Below are 20,913 nucleotides of genomic sequence, written 5' to 3'. Positions count from 1 at the left end.
CAAAAGAGATTTTTTAACTCATTGAGTTTTAACCTGGTAAAATAAAGGTAGGCAGGATGTTAACTAGCTAACTAGACCTTCTTGACTATCCCAAGGGGAGAAATTATTTTAAGAGGAAAGTCTAAGGCAGTTACTCCCAAACTTTTCAGCAGAGGTAGACCGATATATCGGTCTTACTGATTAATCTGTGCCGATAGTTGCTTTTTGGAACAATCGGTTATCGGCAAAAATCTATGCCGATAGTTTTTTTTTATTCCTTCCTTTCCTCTGAAGGAATCTCTGTGTGATTCATAGTATAAGCAGTCTTTAGAGGTGAATAAAACAATGTTGTGGGATTTGCTGTATCTTATTATTTCATCATGGACAATATTTATTCATATTTTTATCTTCACTTCAATGCATATTTTGTTATTTTCATTCGATAATCAAGTGCTCTACAGACTAAATCTGATTATTTTTATTTTTTTTCTGGTTATAATTAGAAATTTAGTTGAAAAATAAACTGCATCTGGGATTTTATTTATTTTGGACTCTTGTAGCCTCAATTGCCTGTGCTTGTTATAGTAATGAAAGCCTACGAAAAATATAAAAATGTCTATAAATCGATTTTATAAACTATCAGCTGATTAATCAGCTATTAGCCTTTTCCACCACCAGTTATCGGTATCGGCAAAATCCTATCGGTCAACCTCTACTTTCAGGATCTCTTATCATCTGTGGCAACTGTTGCTCATCACCTATACACGAGTATTTTACAAAGAAGGATGGCCCCTGAGTGCTTGCATAAAGTTATACAAAACATTGTGACTAATGGAGAACAGTTGTACTCTTAAAATCATTCTCGTTTAATCATCCATTTTTGTGTGACTCAAAGTGTGTAACGAATAAGGCAAACTAACTCTCAGCTCATACCAGTTATGAAAATTAACGTGTTTGTTAGGGCAATATGTGATGAGCAGTAATATTGCATTGAACAGCTAATATCAGTACTGCTTATAATGTTTATTTGTCAATAAAACACTGACATGTAACTAGCAAGTAAATATATAAAAAGATATCACTTTCAGCCATTATAAATATGTAATTGCGGAGCCCAAGAGGTGCGAGCAACCCAGTTTGAAGCAAGTGGCAACAGCATATACACTGTGGAAAAGGCACTCACCTAATTGAATAAGGACAGGTAAAGTTTGCGTCGGTATTTCGCTGACTTGCTTGAATCTGTAGTAGCCTCCCAACCACTTTTATCAGCCCTTGAACATTCCTGCACAGGCCAGAAACAAAACAGTCAACATCAGCAAATAATACCCAACAAGAACTATGGACGCACTATGCATATGTGTAGCTCATACTCAAACAACAGCAAGCCCCTCAATTGTTCAAAAGATGCTAACAGGCATTAGGATGAAATGAAAACAAAAACTGGGACCTATAGAGATGTTAGATCAAATTGAATTCATTTTAAAATTGCAAACAGCATAACATGTTTATCAAAAGACAAAGAAGTAGAGGGGCGGCTCTTGAGAGTGTGATGGAGTACTAGTATACTGCATACTATTCCAATCGAATAATGAGTCAAGACGGATATGGTAAAATCACATTTGATTTTACTGCTGGTCGCTTTGTCACACTGGAAATAAGAGCGCACCAGTGCCCACCCACTTTTTCAGCCACCTTGGGTCCGGAATTATTTTTCCCATTCATTTTATCCATAGATGTTTCATAAAGAGTTCTAAGCTTTGAACCAAACTAACCAGCTCCAAAGAGAAACACAACATTACAAAATTTGATTTGAAACAAAGAAGTATTTGAAAAACCGACAAAAAGACAAAGGTACAAGACAGCGAACTTTAAAAAAAAAATGTCCATGATGGAATGAACTACAATCCATGGAGCATTGTGAATGATGTAGTTGAATTAAAACAACGTAAAAATATAAACTATTGATTTAAAGTTGTTGATTATAAGTAAACAAACAATACATTTTACGTTTATGAAGTTTTAGACTTCGTGTCTTTTGGTACATTTTGTTTGCCGCAATTCTCTGATTGGTGGAGCATTTCTCATTAGGATCATGGGTAATGTAATTTTTCACCAGAAATTCTGCTATTTAACACAATTTTTTCAAATCAAGTTGAAATGACATGCATTGATGTTTCATCAATGAACAGCCTGAGGTAGATCTGTCATTGCAGGTTTATAACTTTAACAGCATTGTGAAATAAACAATTCCTCTATGAGAAAATGAATACAATTGTTTTTACTTCCGGAACCAGTCTGATCTATGGAAGGACTAGTCAAGAACATTGTATTTTGAGATAGATTATTCCACACTGTGCTCTGTAGGTCATCCGGGTACTCCATGTAAAAAATTGGCATTCTGGCCAGAAATAGTGCAAGTAGTATGCTATTCCAAACATAGCCAATGACATATTGGGATGATTCCCTTACAAGAGTACAGGTGGAAGTGCTTCTCATACATTATAAATCACCACAGCGTGACAACATGTGCTGTGTTCCTTTCATCCCTCCTTCTTTGCTCTCCCTAGTATGTCTATCTGTGTTCTTCTGTGTTTGATTACTGTATATCTTACCAGGATGGAATACATAACTCCACACTGAAAGCAAATACATCTTTTGGCTTTCATCTTGGCTCTTTCATGAGCCTGGTACACGGTGCGCATGATAATATCGGAATGCTCCAGTTTTGTGCACTTCAATCAGCTTATGTTTACCCCATCTCTGTTTATTGGGGTATTGCAAATCTTACAAGCTTGAATCTTGCTGAAAACAAAGATGAAGTTTAGTGCTTACTGAGGTCCAAATGAAGCCTACATAATGTTGAAATGCTGAAGTTATCAGAGAAGTCGGTGCTCATGCGGGCAACGTGAGTTCAATTCTGGCTCACGTCTATTTCTCGATCTTCCCTCTTCTTCCCAACATTACTTGGCTTTATTCACTACTATCAATGCAAGTGGCAAATTGGCCAAAAATGCTAAAGTCATTGACTCAAGAAGACCTTTAATATCCCATGAAATCCAATTGGAGTTTTATGGCTTTTTTCTGTGAGCTTTGAGGCCATCTCTATGCTGCTGCACTCTTAAAAGTTATCAAAATTAACCTTTTGCAGAACATGCAATCTTTCTCATCTGGGAAAACAGACCGAAAAATGGATGACTCTTCTTGCACTACACATATTTTTGTCCAATCAAATGGTCTTTAGAATGAGAATGCCCTTTTGCTTAACACCACCTGCAACTGACTAGCAAGTAGCAAATCTTGGTTCATGGCAGTGATGTAAATGAGACAAGCCTTTGATATGTCCTGTTACAATAAGAAAATAGGTTAAAAAAGAAAAGATCATTCATTTGTCCCTTTTTTTTCCACTGATAGAGAACAATCCTATTGTAAAAGTACCTCTTATCATAAATGACAATTCAAACCATAAAAGGACACGTAAGGTCCCAAATTCACGTTCTTACATTTCACATGCTTAACTTTAAATTCAGCTCTGTGCAATGAAAAGGACACATTGCGTGGGAAGCTGCTCAGTGACAGTGATGACAGCAGGAGTGTGTGTCTGTGTGTGTGTGTTTGAAACACATGAGCTGGTTGATGGAGGAGGCTGCATTTCAAATGTGTTTTGTAAGATAATTGAATATGCAGATGTGCGCTCTCTGTCTGCTGCCATCTTCATCCAAGAGTCCACAAGAAAAAGGAAGTGAGTGGGCAGATCAGTGAAGTAATCCTCTCAACACGCAAAACATCAACCGCATTATACAGTAGTTGCAATCAACCAATAATGTCTTCCGTGTTTGTTTGCATGCTTTTAGGTTACAGTTATTTTTAGGATGTTTCAAAATCAGGTCAGTCTGATCCAACCAAAAGCTGAACTTCATTCTATCTGTTCCATTTATTTTAAAATGCTTCATCTAGCATGTTAGATAACATTTCTAGTGCAATGTCTAATTCACTGTTAAGGGGATGGATAAATGAATAAGCCAAACAACCAATAATTTATTCAAAACCTTAATTAAAAGTTCTGAGAGCCAAACATTTCACTGACTGCTACTCAGTTTTGCATTTGCTATATACTGTATATAATGGCTGATAAAAATCATTACCTGAGGTAATGTGCATCACATCAGAACAATCCATGGCTAAGAGTTAACAATTTGCCCCCTCTACACTAAAAACCCTAATAAATTGACTCCACTCAATTGAATTGAGTAATAGTGTCTCCAAAACTTGTGTAATTAAGTTTACTTAACTTGGTGTTCAATTACTTAAGTTAAGGTAACTAGAAGCAAGTAGACTGAACTCAGATTTGCAATGTAAATTTTGCTGTTTCAATGTAATGAGTTTGATTGAATGGACTCAAATTTAGGTCATACAATAACACAGCTTAAAGGGTCAGTTTACCCAAAAATGAAAATTCTCTCATCATTTACTCACCCTCATGTGCATGACTTTCTTTTATCTGTTGAACACAAACATAGATTTTTAGAAGAATATTTCAGCTCTGTAGGTCCATACAGTGCAAGTGAATGGGTGCCAAAATTTTGAAGCTACAAAATCCACATAAGGGCAACATAAAAGTACTCCAGACGACTCTTGTGGTTAAATCCAAATCTTCTGAAGCGATATGATAGGTTTGGGTGAGAGACAGATACATTTTTAAGTAATTTTTCCTTCACTTTCACTTTCTCCTTCTTCTGTTTTTGGTGATTTAAATTCTTTGAGCATATTTCATATCGCCCCCTACTGGGCAGAGAGGAGAATTTATGATTAAAAAAAATCGACCTGTTTCACACTCACATCCATCATATCATGTCTGAATACATGGATTTAACCACTGAAGTCATATGGATTAATTTTATGCTCTCTTTATGTGGATTTTGGAGCTTCAAAATGTTGGCACCCATTCACTTGCATTGAATGGACCTACAGAGATGAGATATTCTTCTAAAAATCTTCGTTTGTGTTCAGCAGATGGAAGAAAGTCATGATATGAGGGTGAGTAAATGATGAGAGAATTTTTATTTTTGGGTGAACTATCCCGTTAAATAATGAAGATTATAACTGATTCCAGGTCAATCATTAAATAAACTAATTTCTCAACAAAATTCATATATGCCTGTACATTAGTTGCATTAGAAATGAGATGACATCCTTATGGTGACATCACACAAAACCACTATCTGCAACAAAACAACATAAATAATACTACAAGAGCTAAAAACCTCAATGAAATCTTAATAACAACTATTTAAAAGTCCCTATGTGTTCCCTTTGAGCAAAAAATAATGAAATAAATAATTCAAATGCAAGTTGTGGGTTTTCACCGTAGCCTCAATTTTGTACTCAGTTGTTTGAGATATTAACACTTAACATTTTACGTCTATAGATTTTTAAGAAAAATAAGTTCAAGAAACTTAGATACTTGAGTTATATGCCCAAAACTTGACATTTCAAGTAATGTTTAATTAAGACTATTTGATTTTTTCAGTAATGACAACATTAGGGTTTACAGTGATGTTAACAGCACAGAAACCACCGACTATTACTAGTATGATTATGAGTAAATGTTGGTCAAGACTTAAATTGGGGAACTTTTAAGAGCTTGAATGCTTAAACACTTTATAACACTTTATTGTCACGTTTCCACATTTCTTTATCTACTTCATGCATGTTGCATGTGTTTTCCAACTTTTGATGCTTCTAAACAGCAACCCAGCTGCAGATATTACCAGTATACACTTAATGATGTTCACTCTTCCTTAATCAGATGCTATGATGCTTTCATATGTAATAGCTCTATGTGTAAATAAAAAATAAAAAATAAAAAAAATAACCACACTAATTCAAGAGTTCAAAGAAAGGAGAGGCCAGTGCTTGAGGGTTCTGATAAGATCCAATCAGGGTTTGACGGGGTGGGAAGGGTGTGACATGTTTCACACATTGTACTGTATCAGAAATAAACCTCATAGCATCTGAGCTGAAGCTGGTTTCTCAGTTTCAAGCCATTGGGGTATATGTGTTAAGGAGCGAAGAGTACTTGAAGCTTTAAGTCTTTGTACAATGGTTTTCAAAATTTAGGTCTGTGTCAATAAGAAGCCCTGCACTGATTAACTGGCCACACTTTGGGCCAACATCCTGGTAATAAATTACGCCAAATAGCAGGCACTAGAATCTAAAGGATTATTAAATGTGATGATATGGTATAATAATGTGCTATATGGTGTCTTCGTAAATTAAAGGGTTAGTTCACACAAAAATGAAAATCCTGTCATTGTTTTACTCATCCTCATGTTGTTCCAAACCCATTTGACTTTCTTTCTTACGTGAAGCGCAAATGGTGTTAGGCAGAACGACAGCCTCAGTCACCATTCAATGTCATTGCATCTTTTTTTTTTCATACAATGAAAGTGAATGGTGTCTGAGACTGTCATTCTGCCTTACATCTCTTTTTGTGTTCAATTGAGGAAAGAAAGTCATATGGGTTTGAAACAATGTGAGGATGAGTAAATGACAGAATTTTCATTTTTGGGTGAACTATTCCTTTAAAGAAATGTTCTGGGTTCAATACAAGTTAAGTTCAATCAGCAGCATTTGTGGCATAATGTTGATTACACCTCAAATTATTTTGACTCACACCTCATTCAAAAAAATATTAACAGTTACAGTAAGGTATTTAAAATGGAACTGAATGGGGCCAGTCCATTAACATAAACACAAACTGTTTCAATTGAATAGCCACAAGATGTAAATGTCACTGGCGTAGCCACAGGTGGGCCTGGGTGGACTGGTTGCACCCGTTGGCATTCAGGGCCACCCAATCATTTTCTTATGCCCCTATATGCATAAATTGCATATAAGTGAATTGATTGCAAGAAACTGTATTAATTAGACTATATATTTAAATAATTTCTAACCTGTCCATCAAAACCAGATCGAGTTGAAATAAGATGCTGAATTAAATAATTTGTATGTTGAAATGTTCTCAAAAACTCCTAAAACTCTAAACTCCATCCACTTTATTTTTAAGTTAAAATCATGTTAATTACAAATATCATATGTAGGAATTGATTATGTATTTTATTCGCTAAAACTTCTATTTGTTGCATCAAAAGCACCTTGTGACAGCATAATAAATCTACACTGAATTAATTATTTTGGATGATAAAATATGTTACATTTAAAGCCTTTTAAATTCTAGCATCATTTTACAATGTACGACTAAAACAAAGTGATGTTATTTGCTATGAATATTTTGTCATAACTTAGGGAAAAGATCACAGGTGTAGACAGCTCAAAATATTTTTTTCTCTACCTTGGAGCCTGATTCTTTTATTCTTTTTCTCTTTCCGTGCTATCGTAGCAGGGTCATCTCTCCCCCACTTTAATGATCAGAGTGAAAGAAAGTAATTTTATTGACAGTTAACCATAGCAGAGTAGCAGCAACAATCATTTCCGTCATTTTATCCGTCACTTTCATTCATTCAAAGACACGCCAGCAAATTGTGCTAGGAAAAAAATATACCAAAAATGCTCCATGGTTATGGTTAAAATTCCATTCTGTTTTAAAATTTTCTACAATTTCTAGGGCAAATACATAATAATTGTATAGTGTATAATAATAATTAATATCAGTTCTCAGCCACAAGGCCTCCTTGTATTCTGCATGTAATATTCTCATGTTTATTATTCTTAAATTAGAGAAACCTTAGTAGCTAAATGTCCTAAATACAGTAAGCCCCTGGAAACAACTAGCTAAACGTTAAAAACATAAAAAAAAAAAAAAAAAAGAGCTAAATAAAAATATATATACTGGCGGCCAAAAGTTTGGAATAATGTACAGATTTTGCTGTTTCTGAAGGAAATTGTTACTTTAATTCACCAAAGTGGCATTCAGCTGATCACAATGTATAGTCAGGACATTACTGATGTAAAAAAACAGCACCATCACTATTTGAAAAAAGTCATTTTTGATCAAATCTAGACAGGCCCTATTTCCAGCAGCCATCACTCCAACACCTTATCCTTGAGTAATCATGCTAAATTGATAATTTGGTACTATAAAAATCACATTATATCAAACACAGTTGAAAGCTATTTGGTTCATTAAATGAAGCTTAACATTGTCTTTGTGTTTGTTTTTGAGTTGCCACAGTATGCAATAGACTGGCATGTCTTAAGGTCAATATTAGGTCAAAAATGGCAAAAAGAAACAGCTTTCTCTAGAAACTTGTCAGTCAATCATTGTTTTGAGGAATGAAGGCTATACAATGCTTAAAATTGCCCAAAAAGCTGAAGATTTCATACAAAGGTGTACACTACAGTCTTCAAAGACAAAGGACAACTGTCTCTAACAAGGACAGAAAGAGATGTGGAAGGCCAGATGTACAACTAAACAAGAGGATAAGTACATCAGAGTCTCTAGTTTGAGAAATAGATGTCTCACATGTCCTCAGCTGACAGCTTCATTGAATTCTACCCGCTCAACACCAGTTTCATGTACAACAGTAAAGAGAAGACTCAGGGGTGTGGGCCTTATGGGAAGAATTGCAAAGAAAAAGCCACTTTTGAAACAGAAAAGCAAAAAGAAAAGGTTAGAGTGGGCAAAGAAACACAGACATTGGATAACAGATAATTGGAAAAGAGTGTTATGGATCTTAACCCCATTGAGCTTTTGTGGGATCAGCTAGACTGTAAGGTGCGTGAGAAGTGCCTGACAAGACAGCCACATCTATGGCAAGTGCTACAGGAAGTGTGGGGTGAAATGTCACCTGAGTATCTGGACAAACTGACAGCTAGAATGCCAAGGATCTGCAAAGCTGTCATTGCTGCACATGGAGGATTTTTTGATGAGAACTCTTTGAAGTAGTTTAAAAAGTTCTAAACATTTTCTTTAAATCGTTACTAATGTTATTAATGTCCTAACTACACATTGTGATCAGCTTGAATGCCACTTTGGAGAATAAAAGTACCAATTTCTTTCCATAAGTGCAAAATCTGTACATTATTCAAACGTTTGGCCGCCAGTGTAAATATAAGGTTTACAGATCTCATGCAATCGATAATTTCTCTTGGCCCACCCACTAAAAGTTTCTTACTACACTACTGGTAAACATAATAGGCTACGTGTTAATATGATTTCAGTCTGATATAGTCAGGGACTCACCAGTGTTACAGCATTTACCAGATTACAGGTTTTACCAGCGTTATGTCGTAATGATATAACTGTTAACAGATTAGTCAGCAATTTAATCACACTGTAATGTTAACTTGTGGCTATAAGCAACTTCTGCTTTTTTAAATAAACAATGGATTTGTGGGAATTGTTTATTTATAACATTGTGCAACAAATACAGTTGATAGAGCTTAACTTGTATTGAACCCAGAACATTCCTTTGACATTCCTTTTGTCTGTATAAGACAAAAGAGTCCAGGGATAACAATCTGCATTAGTTCAGAGAAGCAGGTAATCGTTCAGCAGAGGCAAACAGAAGCATACCTTGCAGAGGGCAGGAGGTTGAGGGTGGTGTTGAGCACATACTGCAAATCTGCATGTCCCTGCTCCACGAGCAGCACCAGTGCATCACAGCATGCTGAGCGGACGACTGTACTATCACTACTGCACTGCTCCCACAGTGACTCCAGTGCTAGACTCTGTTGATGTTCAACACAAGGGCAACAAACAGAAATGTTTGGATAAGAAACACTAAGACAGAATATTAGAGGAGTTGCAAAATGGGGTAAATGTATGCAATCGAGGGTTTCATAAATTGGCTGGAAAAGCCTTGAGAACTACAGGGCATCTATTTCATTTAACCTTCCTATACTGTTCGGTCATATTTGACCGAAATCACTTTTTACGATGTAATAATAATGGTTTCCTTTATCTGAGCAGTACATGACTTTTCCTCCATTTGCCATCTGAGCACACACAAAAAAATTTGGACTTGATTCGATAAGTCTAATTAGAAATAAAGAAGTGCACACGCACACAGACACAACGAGAACAAACAACAAAGTCTAAACGTGCATCCCAAACCGCACACTTCGGCACTATTTTACGTCATTTTGAAGTGTAAGTAGTGCGAGTACTATGTTTACACTGAAAATGCAACAAAAAGAAGTATACTACAAGTACCCGGATGATGCACTTTTTCAACTGTCAAAACAGAGTGTGGAATGTTGGACACTTCGTGTACGGAATTAATGTCGGGGTGTTTCCTTTAAAGCTGCTCGACACGCAAGTTTTGCTTCAGAGGAGCGGCAGATCCAGCTCCGCTTATTTCACAATGAGAATGCTTCTGTATTTACTTATTTGGTATTATTCCCTCATTCTTTGCAATCTACATCACCTGAAGCTGTTTGGAAAGTTTGGAGTGCATCTGAACTGTGAGCTGTTTAATTCTTCCTCTCCTCAATCAAGCATGAACTGCAGTGCTGCTCTCATGCATCATCATTAGAGTTCCATATGATCTCATGTTACGTTAAATGAGATCAAACGACTATTCGACAATGAAAATTGTTAGTCAACGTTGTCAATAACGTTCATTAATCGTTTCAGCCCTAATGTGTATGACTTTCTTTCTTCTGCAGAACACAAATTATGATTTTTAGAAGAGTATTTCAGCTCTGTAGGTCATCACAATGCAAGTGAATGGGTACCAAAATTTTGAAACTCCAAAATCCACATAAAGGCAGCATAAAAATAATCCATATGACTCCAGTGGTTAACTCCATGTGTCCAGACATGATATGATAGGTGTGGGTGATCAATACATATCAATATTTATTTTTTGTCATAAATTCTCCTCCCTGCCCATTAGGGGGCGATATGCAAGAAAGGTGTGAATCAAAAACAGGAGGAGGAGAATGAGAAAGTTAAAGTGGAAACTGACTGAGCAGGGAGGAGAATTTATAGTTTAAAAAAAAAAAAAAAAGGACTTAAATATTGATCTTTTTCTCACTCATACCGATCAAATCGCTTCAGAAGACATGGATTTAACCACCAATCATTTTCTTTTGCCCATATGTGGATTTTGGATCTACACAATTTTGTCAGTGAGTAAATGATCAGAGAATTTAATAGTGTAGGTTTTTACTGTTTTGAAGTTACATGAATGTGCTTATTTGCATATGCAAATGAATGGTGAAATTGAGACATTTATATGTAAATTAGATCTACAAAACATTAAATCCCAAAAGGAGTGTATTATCTTATTGTTTTTACTTAAGGGTAAAAAGGAAATTTGATTATTTCTTTAAAAAGTTACACCTGTGCTGTTTTCGGACAAAAATGACCGCAAACAGTAAAGTAAGCGCCCCTTCTTTAACAAAATAGGAGGATTAAAGGGGTCATATCAACATAAGGTCTACTAATAATGCAAGTCAAGGTTTCTTGAAAAAAAAAAAAAACAGCTGTAACTTACTTTTTTTATTCCCATTTTCCACTCTCCTTCTGTTGCTTGGAATTGAGAAATGTTGCTCATGAAGTGAGAAATAGCGCATTGCTGCATCGCATACACAATGACTGCGAGTTTGCTAATGAAGTGTCAGAAATTAACTTTTTGCCCCATGGAACTGATTTTCATTGACATTTTTTTCCAATCCATATAAAACTGTGTTGTCTATTTATGTCAAATACATACATTTATTTTATTTATTTAAATGAATTGTCCATCTGAATAGTTTGAATAATTAACTAAGCCTAGAATAGAATTTTAAGAAATATATAAAATGTTACAAATAAAATTTAAATAAAAAGTTTTTTTGTGAGGGCTTTTTGCCCCCACATTTTGACTTTTGGTAGCATTTTTGCCAATTTTGTTGGCATTCTTGAGTCCAGTAAAGCTTGCGTTGTCCCATCTATCAATAACAGCCTATTTACCAAAACCTGCATTACATTATAACAGGTTCAGAAAACAGTCCATGCTAACATGTGCCATGTAAACTGTTAAGATCAAACTGAAATGATCACTGACCTTGTTATAAAACTTAAGCCACTCGTTTCTAACAATGGGATCCTTCAAAAGAATATGCAGTGCGGCAGATGCTACACACAGGAATAGCACACAAATTGACAGACATTCTCTAATTTTACGCTTATCTTAATTTCTTTTGGTGTTTAGGAATAATTGTATGTATGCTGCATTACTTCACAATGATGGGCGGGCACTTTTCTGATAATGCCGCTCAACTCCCAGCAATGCATTGCGGTGTGAATAAATTATGCATTGCAAATTACTTTGTACTGCTTATAGCTTTACTGTTTGTCGATTTTATATACACTGCTGTTATTGTAATTGTTGTAACTTTCAGTTATTTGTCGTTTGGTGATTATTCAGAGCTCATCTTACTCTTAATTTGTTCTTTTTGGTTATCACTGTCATTATATTAAATTATCAGGTCTACACGTGATGGTTGCATTTATTGTGTTAGCTTGGGAATACTTAGAGCCACATGAAATTTCAAAATAAAAGTTGCTGATGTTTCTTAATATTTTTTTTTATCAATGCACTTTCTTGCGGGGCCCGCCAGGCATTTCGGGCCTAGGGGTGGCCACCTATTTCACCTATAGGATAGGCCGCCCCTCCTGAAAATATGCTAGTACGTTTTCATTGTACATCAAACTCATTTTAAAAGATCAATGAAAATTAATTCAAGGATCTTTTCATGATGTATCTTCAGGAATGATTGTGAGGACTCACTTTAGTCGAGGACTGACAAATCCTTTCATTTTGACCTTTCTCCTTAAGCACTGCAGCAACCAATGTCCTCACAGCCTAGAATTAAAAAGCAGCAAAACGGGTTAAAACATCAGCAGACCTTCCTGACTGGTAAGGCAGAAAAACTTGTTCTTCAAATGCTTTTCAGGAAACCAAACAGAAAGTAGATTTAATCAAAGTTAATCAAATCAAAGTTTACAGGAATGGATCCAAACCGGCATGACATGTTTGATGGTATAATCAAGCGTTTCACGGAATAGCTGTAGAATTTGAAGTTTTTTTTTTCTTTTTTCTTTTTACCTTTAAATGTTTCATTTGTGTGGTTTTATCACTTAAAAAAAAACAAAAAAAAACAATAGGACTAGTGCTTTACCTGAGCTTGAATGAGGGAGCTGGGGAACTCAAATCTCGTCTTCAAATTCTCAGTCATCTTCCAACATCATTGCTGATGACCCATTCTTAAAAAAAACATGAACATAAACCAAACAGATTTTTATTTGACAGACAATAAAAGTGCCATAAAAAGTCTTTACACTTACATGAAAGGGATAGTTCACCTCATCATTTACTCACCCTCATGCCATCCCAGATGTGTATGACTTTCGTTCTTCTGCTGAACACAAAAGAAGAATTTTAGAAGAATATTTCAGCTCTGTTGGTCAGTACAATGCAAGTGAATGGTGGCCAGAACTTTGAAGATCCAAAAAGCACATACAGGCAGCATAAAAGTAATCCAGACGACTCTAGTGGTTAAATCCACATCTTCAGAAACTATATGATAAGTGTGGGTGAGAAACAGGTCAATAATTAAGTCATTTTTTCTATAAATCTCTACTTTCACTTTTACTTCCACATTTTTCTTTAGTTTTTTGGTGATTCGCATTCTAGTCAGATACTAGTCAGAGCTGGTGAAAGATGGAGATTTATAGTAAAAAAGGACTTTAATATTGATCTGTTCCACATCCACACCTATCATATCACTTATGAAGACATGGATTTAACCACTGGAGTTGTATGGATTACTTTTATGTTCCCTTTATGTGATTTTTGGGGCTTCAAAGTTCTGGCCACCATTTACTTGATTGTATGGACCTACAGAGCTGAAATATTCTTCAAAAAATCCTCATGTGTGTTCAGCAGATGGAAGAAAGTCATGATATGAGGGTGAAGAAAGCCATACACATCTGGGATGGCATGAGGGTGAGTAAGTGATGAGAGAATTTTCATTTTTGGATATACTATTCTTTTAAAGGAGAAATCTAAGCCATATCTAGAGAACAAAATAACATAGGGCCATGGGGCTGGGCTCTTTTGACTTGGGCCAGCAAGCAACCACCAAGTAACCACCCAAAATGCACTAGTATTGTGGTAGCGACCCTAACATGAATAAGCAAGCACCACTCTCATTTCCTTCACAAAATGCATAAATATACCTTAAAAATGCTGTATTCAACTGGAAATCACCAAGTGATGAAAAATGTAGTTATGGAAATCTCAGTGCACAAATTTAGAATAAACTCTAATTCCCTAAAATAAAAAAACTGCCATACAAACTGACATCATCTGTTAAACCAAGAACACAGCTTTGCATCAACAGCTTGTGAACCATGAGGCATGTTATCTAAACTCTCTCAGATCACAGGTGATCCGAGATCTAGCACACCAAACAGGTGACGGGACAAAAACTGCCCTAAGGTTGATCCCATTAGAGTTAAATTAGAATAACCACTTCAAACCAATGTAATCTAAGGCGAAATAAAAAAATGGCTTGTGACACACATCGCCCCACTGCATCTAAACTCAGAGGTTACAACCATCTGACAGATGGCACTGGCAACCACATCAATGGGATGCATTATTCACAAGTCACTTTCACAGTTGGCCAGATGCGGACTGCCAGGTTGTCTCGAGTGGACTATGGGATTACCAGCCGTTCGTTTGACTGACACTGGCTGATGGCCACTGGAGATTCAGGTTTATAAGGGAGAAAGAGTGAGACAATGCGAGTCCAATACGCAGCCCCACCCCTCCTGAGACTGATATCTGACAAGCCAGCACTGTGTCTGTGATGAAATACCAGCTGTGTTTCCACACAGCGTGACAGTTTTACTACAGCACCATTACTGACAGCAAAGAGTGGTTCGGGCAAATCAGGTAGGTTTCTCAATTCATGCATTCGAGACAGTTGTCCTATGTCAAAACTATACAAGCCATGTAGTACTATTTTTACTACTATTAGGCAGAATTGTTGTGTTGCTGTAGATTGATTTTTTCAATCTTCAGTCTTTGTTTGACTCAGATTTTCAAACTGTCATCCAACAATCTAAATATTTTATTGCAGGTAGACTTTTGTTTAACTATGTTGGCAAACTAATCGTTTGTTTTTATGGGATCATTTTTTTCATCAAAACAGATAACTGAAAATATTCTAGGGATTTCCACCCTCTGGCTACTTGTCCACACACACAAAGGCTTCCGCTCTGGATTGCTTACTCTGCACTAGTTGTGTGTGCACAATAATACATCATTGTTTAAGTGACACTGTGTAAGAGGGACTGGCTAGCTGGTGAACCTGATATAACATTACTTTCTTTGTATAAATAATGAAAAGTTGAGAAATTACACCTAAAATCAAGCCATAGAACCATTTTAGATTTGCACACAAACAAACAGAACCTATATATATATATATATATATATATATATATATATATATATATATATATATATATATATATATAGTTTTATCTATCTATCTATCTATCCATCTACAGTTGAAGTCAGAAGTTTACATACACTTTAATATTAGCAAACTATAGTTTTGGCAACTCATTTGTGACATCTACTTTGTGCATGACACGAGTAATTTTTCCAACATTTTTTTTTTTTTTACAGACAGATTGTTTCACTTTTAATTGAATATATCACAATTCCAGTGGGTCAGAAGTTTACATACACCAAGTTAACTGTGCCTTTAAGCAGCTTGAAAAATTCCAGAAAATGATGTTAAGCATTTAGGCAATTAGCCAGTTAGCTTCTGATAGGCTAATTGGAGGTGTACCTGTGGATGTATTTTAAGGCATACCTTCAAACTCAGTGCCTCTTTGCTTGACATCATGGGAAAATCAAAAGAAATCAGCCAAGACCTCAGGAAAAAAAATTGTGGACCTCCACAAGTCTGGTTCATCCTTTCCAAATGCCTGAAGGTACCACATTCATCTGTACAAACAATAGTACGCAAGTATAAACACCATGGGAACATGCAGCCATCATACCGCTCAGGAAGGCGACGCATTCTCCTAGAGATGAACGTAGTTTGGTTCAAATCAATCCCAGAACAACAGCAAAGGACCTTGTGAAGATGCTGGAGGAAACAGGTAGACAAGTATCTATATCCACAGTAAAACGAGTCCTATATCGACATAACCTGAAAAGCTGCTCAGCAAGAAAGAAGCCACTGCTCCAAAACCGCCACATGGGGACAAAGATCTTACGTTTTGGAGAAATGTTCAAAACAAAACAAAAATTTAACTTTTTGGCCATAATGACCATCGTTATGTTTGGAGGAAAAAGGGTGAGGCTTGCAAGCCGAAGAACACCATCCCAACCGTGAAGCATGGGGATGGCAGCATCATGTTGTGGGGGTGCTTTGCTGCAGGAGGGACTGGTGCACTTCACAAAATAGATGGCATCATGAGGAAGGAAAATTATGTGGATATATTGAAGCAACATCTCAAGACATCAGCCAGGAAGTTAAAGCTCAGTCGCAAATGGGTCTTCCAAATGGACAATGACCCCAAGCATCCCTCCAAAGTTGTGGCAAAATGGCTTAAGGACAACAAAGTCAAGGTACTGGAGTGGCCATTACAAAGCTCTGGCCTCTATCCGATAGAAAATTTGTGGGCAGAACTGAAAAAGCATGTGCGAGCAAGGAGGCCTACAAACTTGACTCAGCTAGACCAGTTCTGTCAGGAGTAATGGGCCAAAATTCCAGCAACTTATTGTGAGAAGCTTGTGGAAGACTACCCAAAACGTTTGACCCAAGTTAAACAATTTGAAAGTTAATGCTACCAAATACTAACAAAATGTATGTAAACGTCTGACCCACTGGGTATGTGATGAAAGAAATAAAAGCTGAAATAAATCATTCTCTCTACTATTATTCTGGCATTTCACATTCTTAAAATGGTGATCCTAACTGACTTAAGACAGGGAATGTTTTCAACGATTAAATGTCAGGAAGTGTGAAAAACGTAAACGTTTTTTAAATGTATTTGGCTAAGGTGTATGTAAACTTCTGACTTCATCTGTATCTGTCTATACCATGTGCTGTGGAATTGCCATCTGATATCATCACCGTACCATAGTACTGCCACCTGCGGATCTTAAACCTCAATTTAATATCGGATTAAAGCAATGTACAGTGAAAATAGAGGTGTTGCATTTCAAAGATCTATTTAGTTATGTGAGGAAACATTACAGGACAGCATGTTAGCGAGCAGCTGGTTTTCCTTATCGCTCTATAACTGAGTCGGTGTTGTTGTCTTCACATAAACATGCAGATTTAAGTCAACTAGTAGAAAAATACACATGACATCCTTACCTAAAGATATCCTATATGGCAGTTAGGTTTAGATGTAGTTTGCTAACTTTTTCGTAAAATCCTCCACCCGGCAAAACGCTTCTACGGTGCGCGCGGGGGACCAAACATGTTGAAAAAGCGATACGTTAATCTAATGTCATTGGAATTATGTTGTGCCAGAGCCTCTCTACCAAAGCTCCTACAAGGTTAGCAAAACAATGCAAAACGCGGCGGTTCCATAGACATTATCTGGGCGGTACACTGGCGAGAAGACCAGAGGCCGAGATGCTTCAGTGTGCTGAAAAAACATGTTTTTTTTTATTTTTATTTTTTTTTTATGAACCGGCTCATCACTTAATGAACTGATCGCAGTCCGCTAATCTTCAACTTCTTTTACACTAAACAATGCTTCTGGAGTGAACTACGTGTGGAGTTTACAACGATAAAAATACTGTTTCATAAGAGAAGTCCCGGACAATATTGCGACAGGTAGTTGTCGGTTTACGGCTCTCCGCATTCAATTGTATAGTGTCCGCAAACGGTGACTTACTGTCGTAACACGCTGGTTGACCGTTTCGCTCTCTCCTATGGTAAAAACGCGGAGGTTTTTATAAAAGTATAAAAAATCTTTGGTTTTACCATTTTTAATTGCGAACATTGCCATTTATGTAATTTACATACATTATGGCAATGTCAGATTTTAATTTAACTCTTATTAGTACTGATGTATCACTCTTTTCTTACATTCTTTGACCTGGTCAAAAGAAGTTTTTTTTCTTCTTTTTTTATTTAACGATTTATTATAAATATGTACATTATATATTTACATGCAGTTTGTTTAAAGGTAGTTTACTGTTGTTTTAAAAATGTCATTTAAATATTTTATTTAGCCTAAATATTAGGCTATTATATAATAATTTTATTTATTGAATTTATAGGAAAATCACAACAGTCAGTCATTTCAGTTACACACAAAAATAGACTGGGGAGGGGGATTTCAGTGTCACACTAATCAGGAAAAATACAGAGAAAATTTATAGAAATTTAAACAATAGAGTCAAGGAGCTAACACAATACAGAAAAAAAATAAATAGCAACGCACTTACTCCATTAAAAAAAAAAAAAAAAAAGAAAAGAAAAATCTAACATGTGCAATAGAGTGCTGTAAATGAAAGTAATAAATAACTGTGTTGTTGAGCAATGAAAACTTGGTTTTACACGGGTTAAAAGTGGTTCTTCATTCGCTCGCGCTGCCATAGGCTCGTCTCGTGGAGCGCACCGACTGCGACTGGAATGCACGCGCTGCCACTCAGGCGCATGCGTCTCACTTTACTCCTTACCCTTTGAAAACTCGCACAGAGAGCTCAATTGAAAGACTATGTCCGCCATCGGGCGTCCACAGTCCTCGGTGTCCTTATTTAAACCAAATTCTCCATGAAATAGCATTATCCCGTGGCCTCAACAATGGCCAGTTCGGTGAGTAGGGCTTTACCTGCTAAATCGGTGCAATGTTTTGGGTCTCCGGTGCCTGTGCTCGTTTCGTCTGGTTTGGAAAGGCGATTAGACGCATATGAGGGTTTTCCAGCCATATTTCCATCGGGATACTGAAGTACAGTAGAACTAGTGGAGTCGCGCGTTTCCAGTGCATTTGTGCATGTCTTCAAAAGTGATGCGCTTGAAAGATTCAAAACAAAAGGAGTGCATCCAATAACAAAGACGCAGAAATCTTTAAGAATGCACAGAAATGATCCGTTTGATAAAACAAGGATGAACAAGCTACTAACTTGTGATTCTACCATTGCATTTATTTTCTTAGCTATAATATTTTGCTTTGCATTTGTTCGGCGACAGAGTGCTTTTTAAGGTTGTAAAGCGCAAGTAGTCCGGTTAAATGTTGCTTGTTACTATAAAGTGAATATTTGGGTTTTAGGGTGCCGTTCAGGTGAAACTGGAACTCGGTCATCGTGCCCAGGTCCGAAAGAAACCCACTGTGGAAGGTTTTACGCACGACTGGATGGTGTTTGTTCGCGGACCCGAACACAGCAACATTCAGCACTTTGTGGACAAAGTCGTGTTTCATCTACACGAAAGTTTCCCAAGACCAAAAAGAGGTAGGTGAAGATTTATTTGAAGTGATTTGTTAGTATGGGTCATTGTGGATTCAACTGAATAGAAGAACTGGAATGATGTGTGATCCTTTCATGAACGCACCTGGGCAACAAAAGGTTGATGCATAAGAAACTGCATAACATTTTTTTTTTTTTTTTAAACTGCGCAAAGTTGTCAGTTGTCATTTCCTAACTGTTGAAGGTGCGCATAAGACGTGTTTTGCTATTAAAATAGGCGCATTTCGATTGTTTACATGGATTAATGTCGGGTTGTTATTTATTATTATTATTATTATTTATTCTGATTTATATTTTGTTAGGATACTTATGAAAACGCGCATTAAACAATACGCGAAAACTTCTTAAGTTAGTGTTGTTCCACCTTGAGCGCGTGAGAAGCGCAATATACATCTATATTTGGAGGTTTGTGCTCCCCGCCCGGAGCGGTGTGCTTGAGCTGGGTTTGCTGTGACGTTATGAGTGCGGGATAAAATGCGCACTGTCGGTGTCTTGCGTGTCCGGATTAAACTCCATTCAGGTTGCAGGCGAACATTTGCACTTTATTGAGAACAGGGGCAAGTGTTTTTCCTTCAGTAGCCCGTGGTTTCCTTTAGTTTGTTCGTTTTATTGTTTTGTTATTGCGTGTTTTGCGCAAATCGCGCGCACATGTGCGCATTATTCGTATTACTCAAAAAATGTATGTAACCAAGTGACCTTAAATTAAATGAGTTGTTTAAACTCTTTTAAGCTTTACTTAATCTGTCTGCGTTGGGACAACATGAATATTTTTTGTTTGGTTTACTAAAAATGGGCAGGGGATTTCTAATTTCCAGCATGCTTTACATGGCACACAATTAGAGAGTAAATGTTAAAATTAAGTGTTATTTTATGTGTCTTCATGCATGATGTATGTTAGGGGGGAGACTTGTTTGTTTTTAATGTTTTGTTGTGTTGAGATTTAACGTCGTTTCTATTATGTTGGAGTTTTGGGGGTTACCATCATGATGAAGAGTGGAGCTTGAGCTTATTTTGAGGTCAGTTATAACTGATTATTAACATATAGATTGGAAAATAAGTTTGCTTTTGGCTTAGTAACAAACAGGGTAGTGAAATGTCCTTATGTGACTGTAATTGGCTCAAACTTGTACTGGGATTTGTGCTTGTTTTGAACCACATACCGAAGCAGCAGTCACGTGATTTCCAGCTGAATAAAACTTTGGGCGTCGAAGACCACGTGTTTTTTCCTAAACGAATCAATCTCCGATACTGTGCTTCAATATGAAATGTGTTGCTTTTTCGACACAAGCTTCGAAGCTTCGGTGTCAAATGTCAGATCACTGCTTTGAGTTTATTTAACATGTCTAATTTAGTTGGGTTCACTCAATTCAATTAGGTTTCCTCTACTTGAAGTATTTAAGTTGATTTGACATTGAAATATTAATTAGAGAAAACTAATTTCAAACATGTGGAACCACCGTCCATGACT

General features: G+C 36.5%; 2 protein-coding genes across 3 annotated transcripts in view; one reads left to right on the top strand and one right to left on the bottom strand.

Annotated features, from left to right (window-relative positions):
• The window catches only part of LOC127450225 (focadhesin-like), a 106,197-nt gene extending 88,751 nt beyond the window's left edge, over window positions 1–17,446 (bottom strand). The window contains exons 1-5 of the mRNA XM_051714182.1: window positions 17,341–17,446; window positions 13,111–13,195; window positions 12,720–12,794; window positions 9,515–9,669; window positions 1,163–1,261 (exon numbers count right to left, since the gene is read on the bottom strand). Of these exons, the coding sequence (XP_051570142.1) occupies window positions 1,163–1,261; window positions 9,515–9,669; window positions 12,720–12,794; window positions 13,111–13,167 (386 nt within the window). The 5' untranslated portion in view covers window positions 13,168–13,195; window positions 17,341–17,446. The remainder of the gene's footprint in view (window positions 1–1,162; window positions 1,262–9,514; window positions 9,670–12,719; window positions 12,795–13,110; window positions 13,196–17,340) is intronic.
• The window catches only part of LOC127451669 (protein AF-9-like), a 91,551-nt gene continuing 85,470 nt past the window's right edge, over window positions 14,833–20,913 (top strand). Inside the window, exons 1-2 of one of the 2 annotated variants that reach the window (XM_051716642.1) lie at window positions 14,833–14,891; window positions 19,250–19,430. In XM_051716642.1, the coding sequence (XP_051572602.1) occupies window positions 19,334–19,430 (97 nt within the window). In that variant the 5' untranslated portion in view covers window positions 14,833–14,891; window positions 19,250–19,333. Of the gene's footprint in view, window positions 14,892–18,608; window positions 18,796–19,249; window positions 19,431–20,913 lie in introns of those variants that run through there. The other variant, XM_051716561.1, reaches the window with a different exon arrangement.

The sequence above is a fragment of the Myxocyprinus asiaticus genome, chromosome 1, assembly GCF_019703515.2.
Source record: "Myxocyprinus asiaticus isolate MX2 ecotype Aquarium Trade chromosome 1, UBuf_Myxa_2, whole genome shotgun sequence".
NCBI lineage: Eukaryota > Metazoa > Chordata > Actinopteri > Cypriniformes > Catostomidae > Myxocyprinus > Myxocyprinus asiaticus.
Note: the sequence above shows the minus strand (reverse complement) of the source record. Positions and strands in the feature narration are given on the sequence as shown.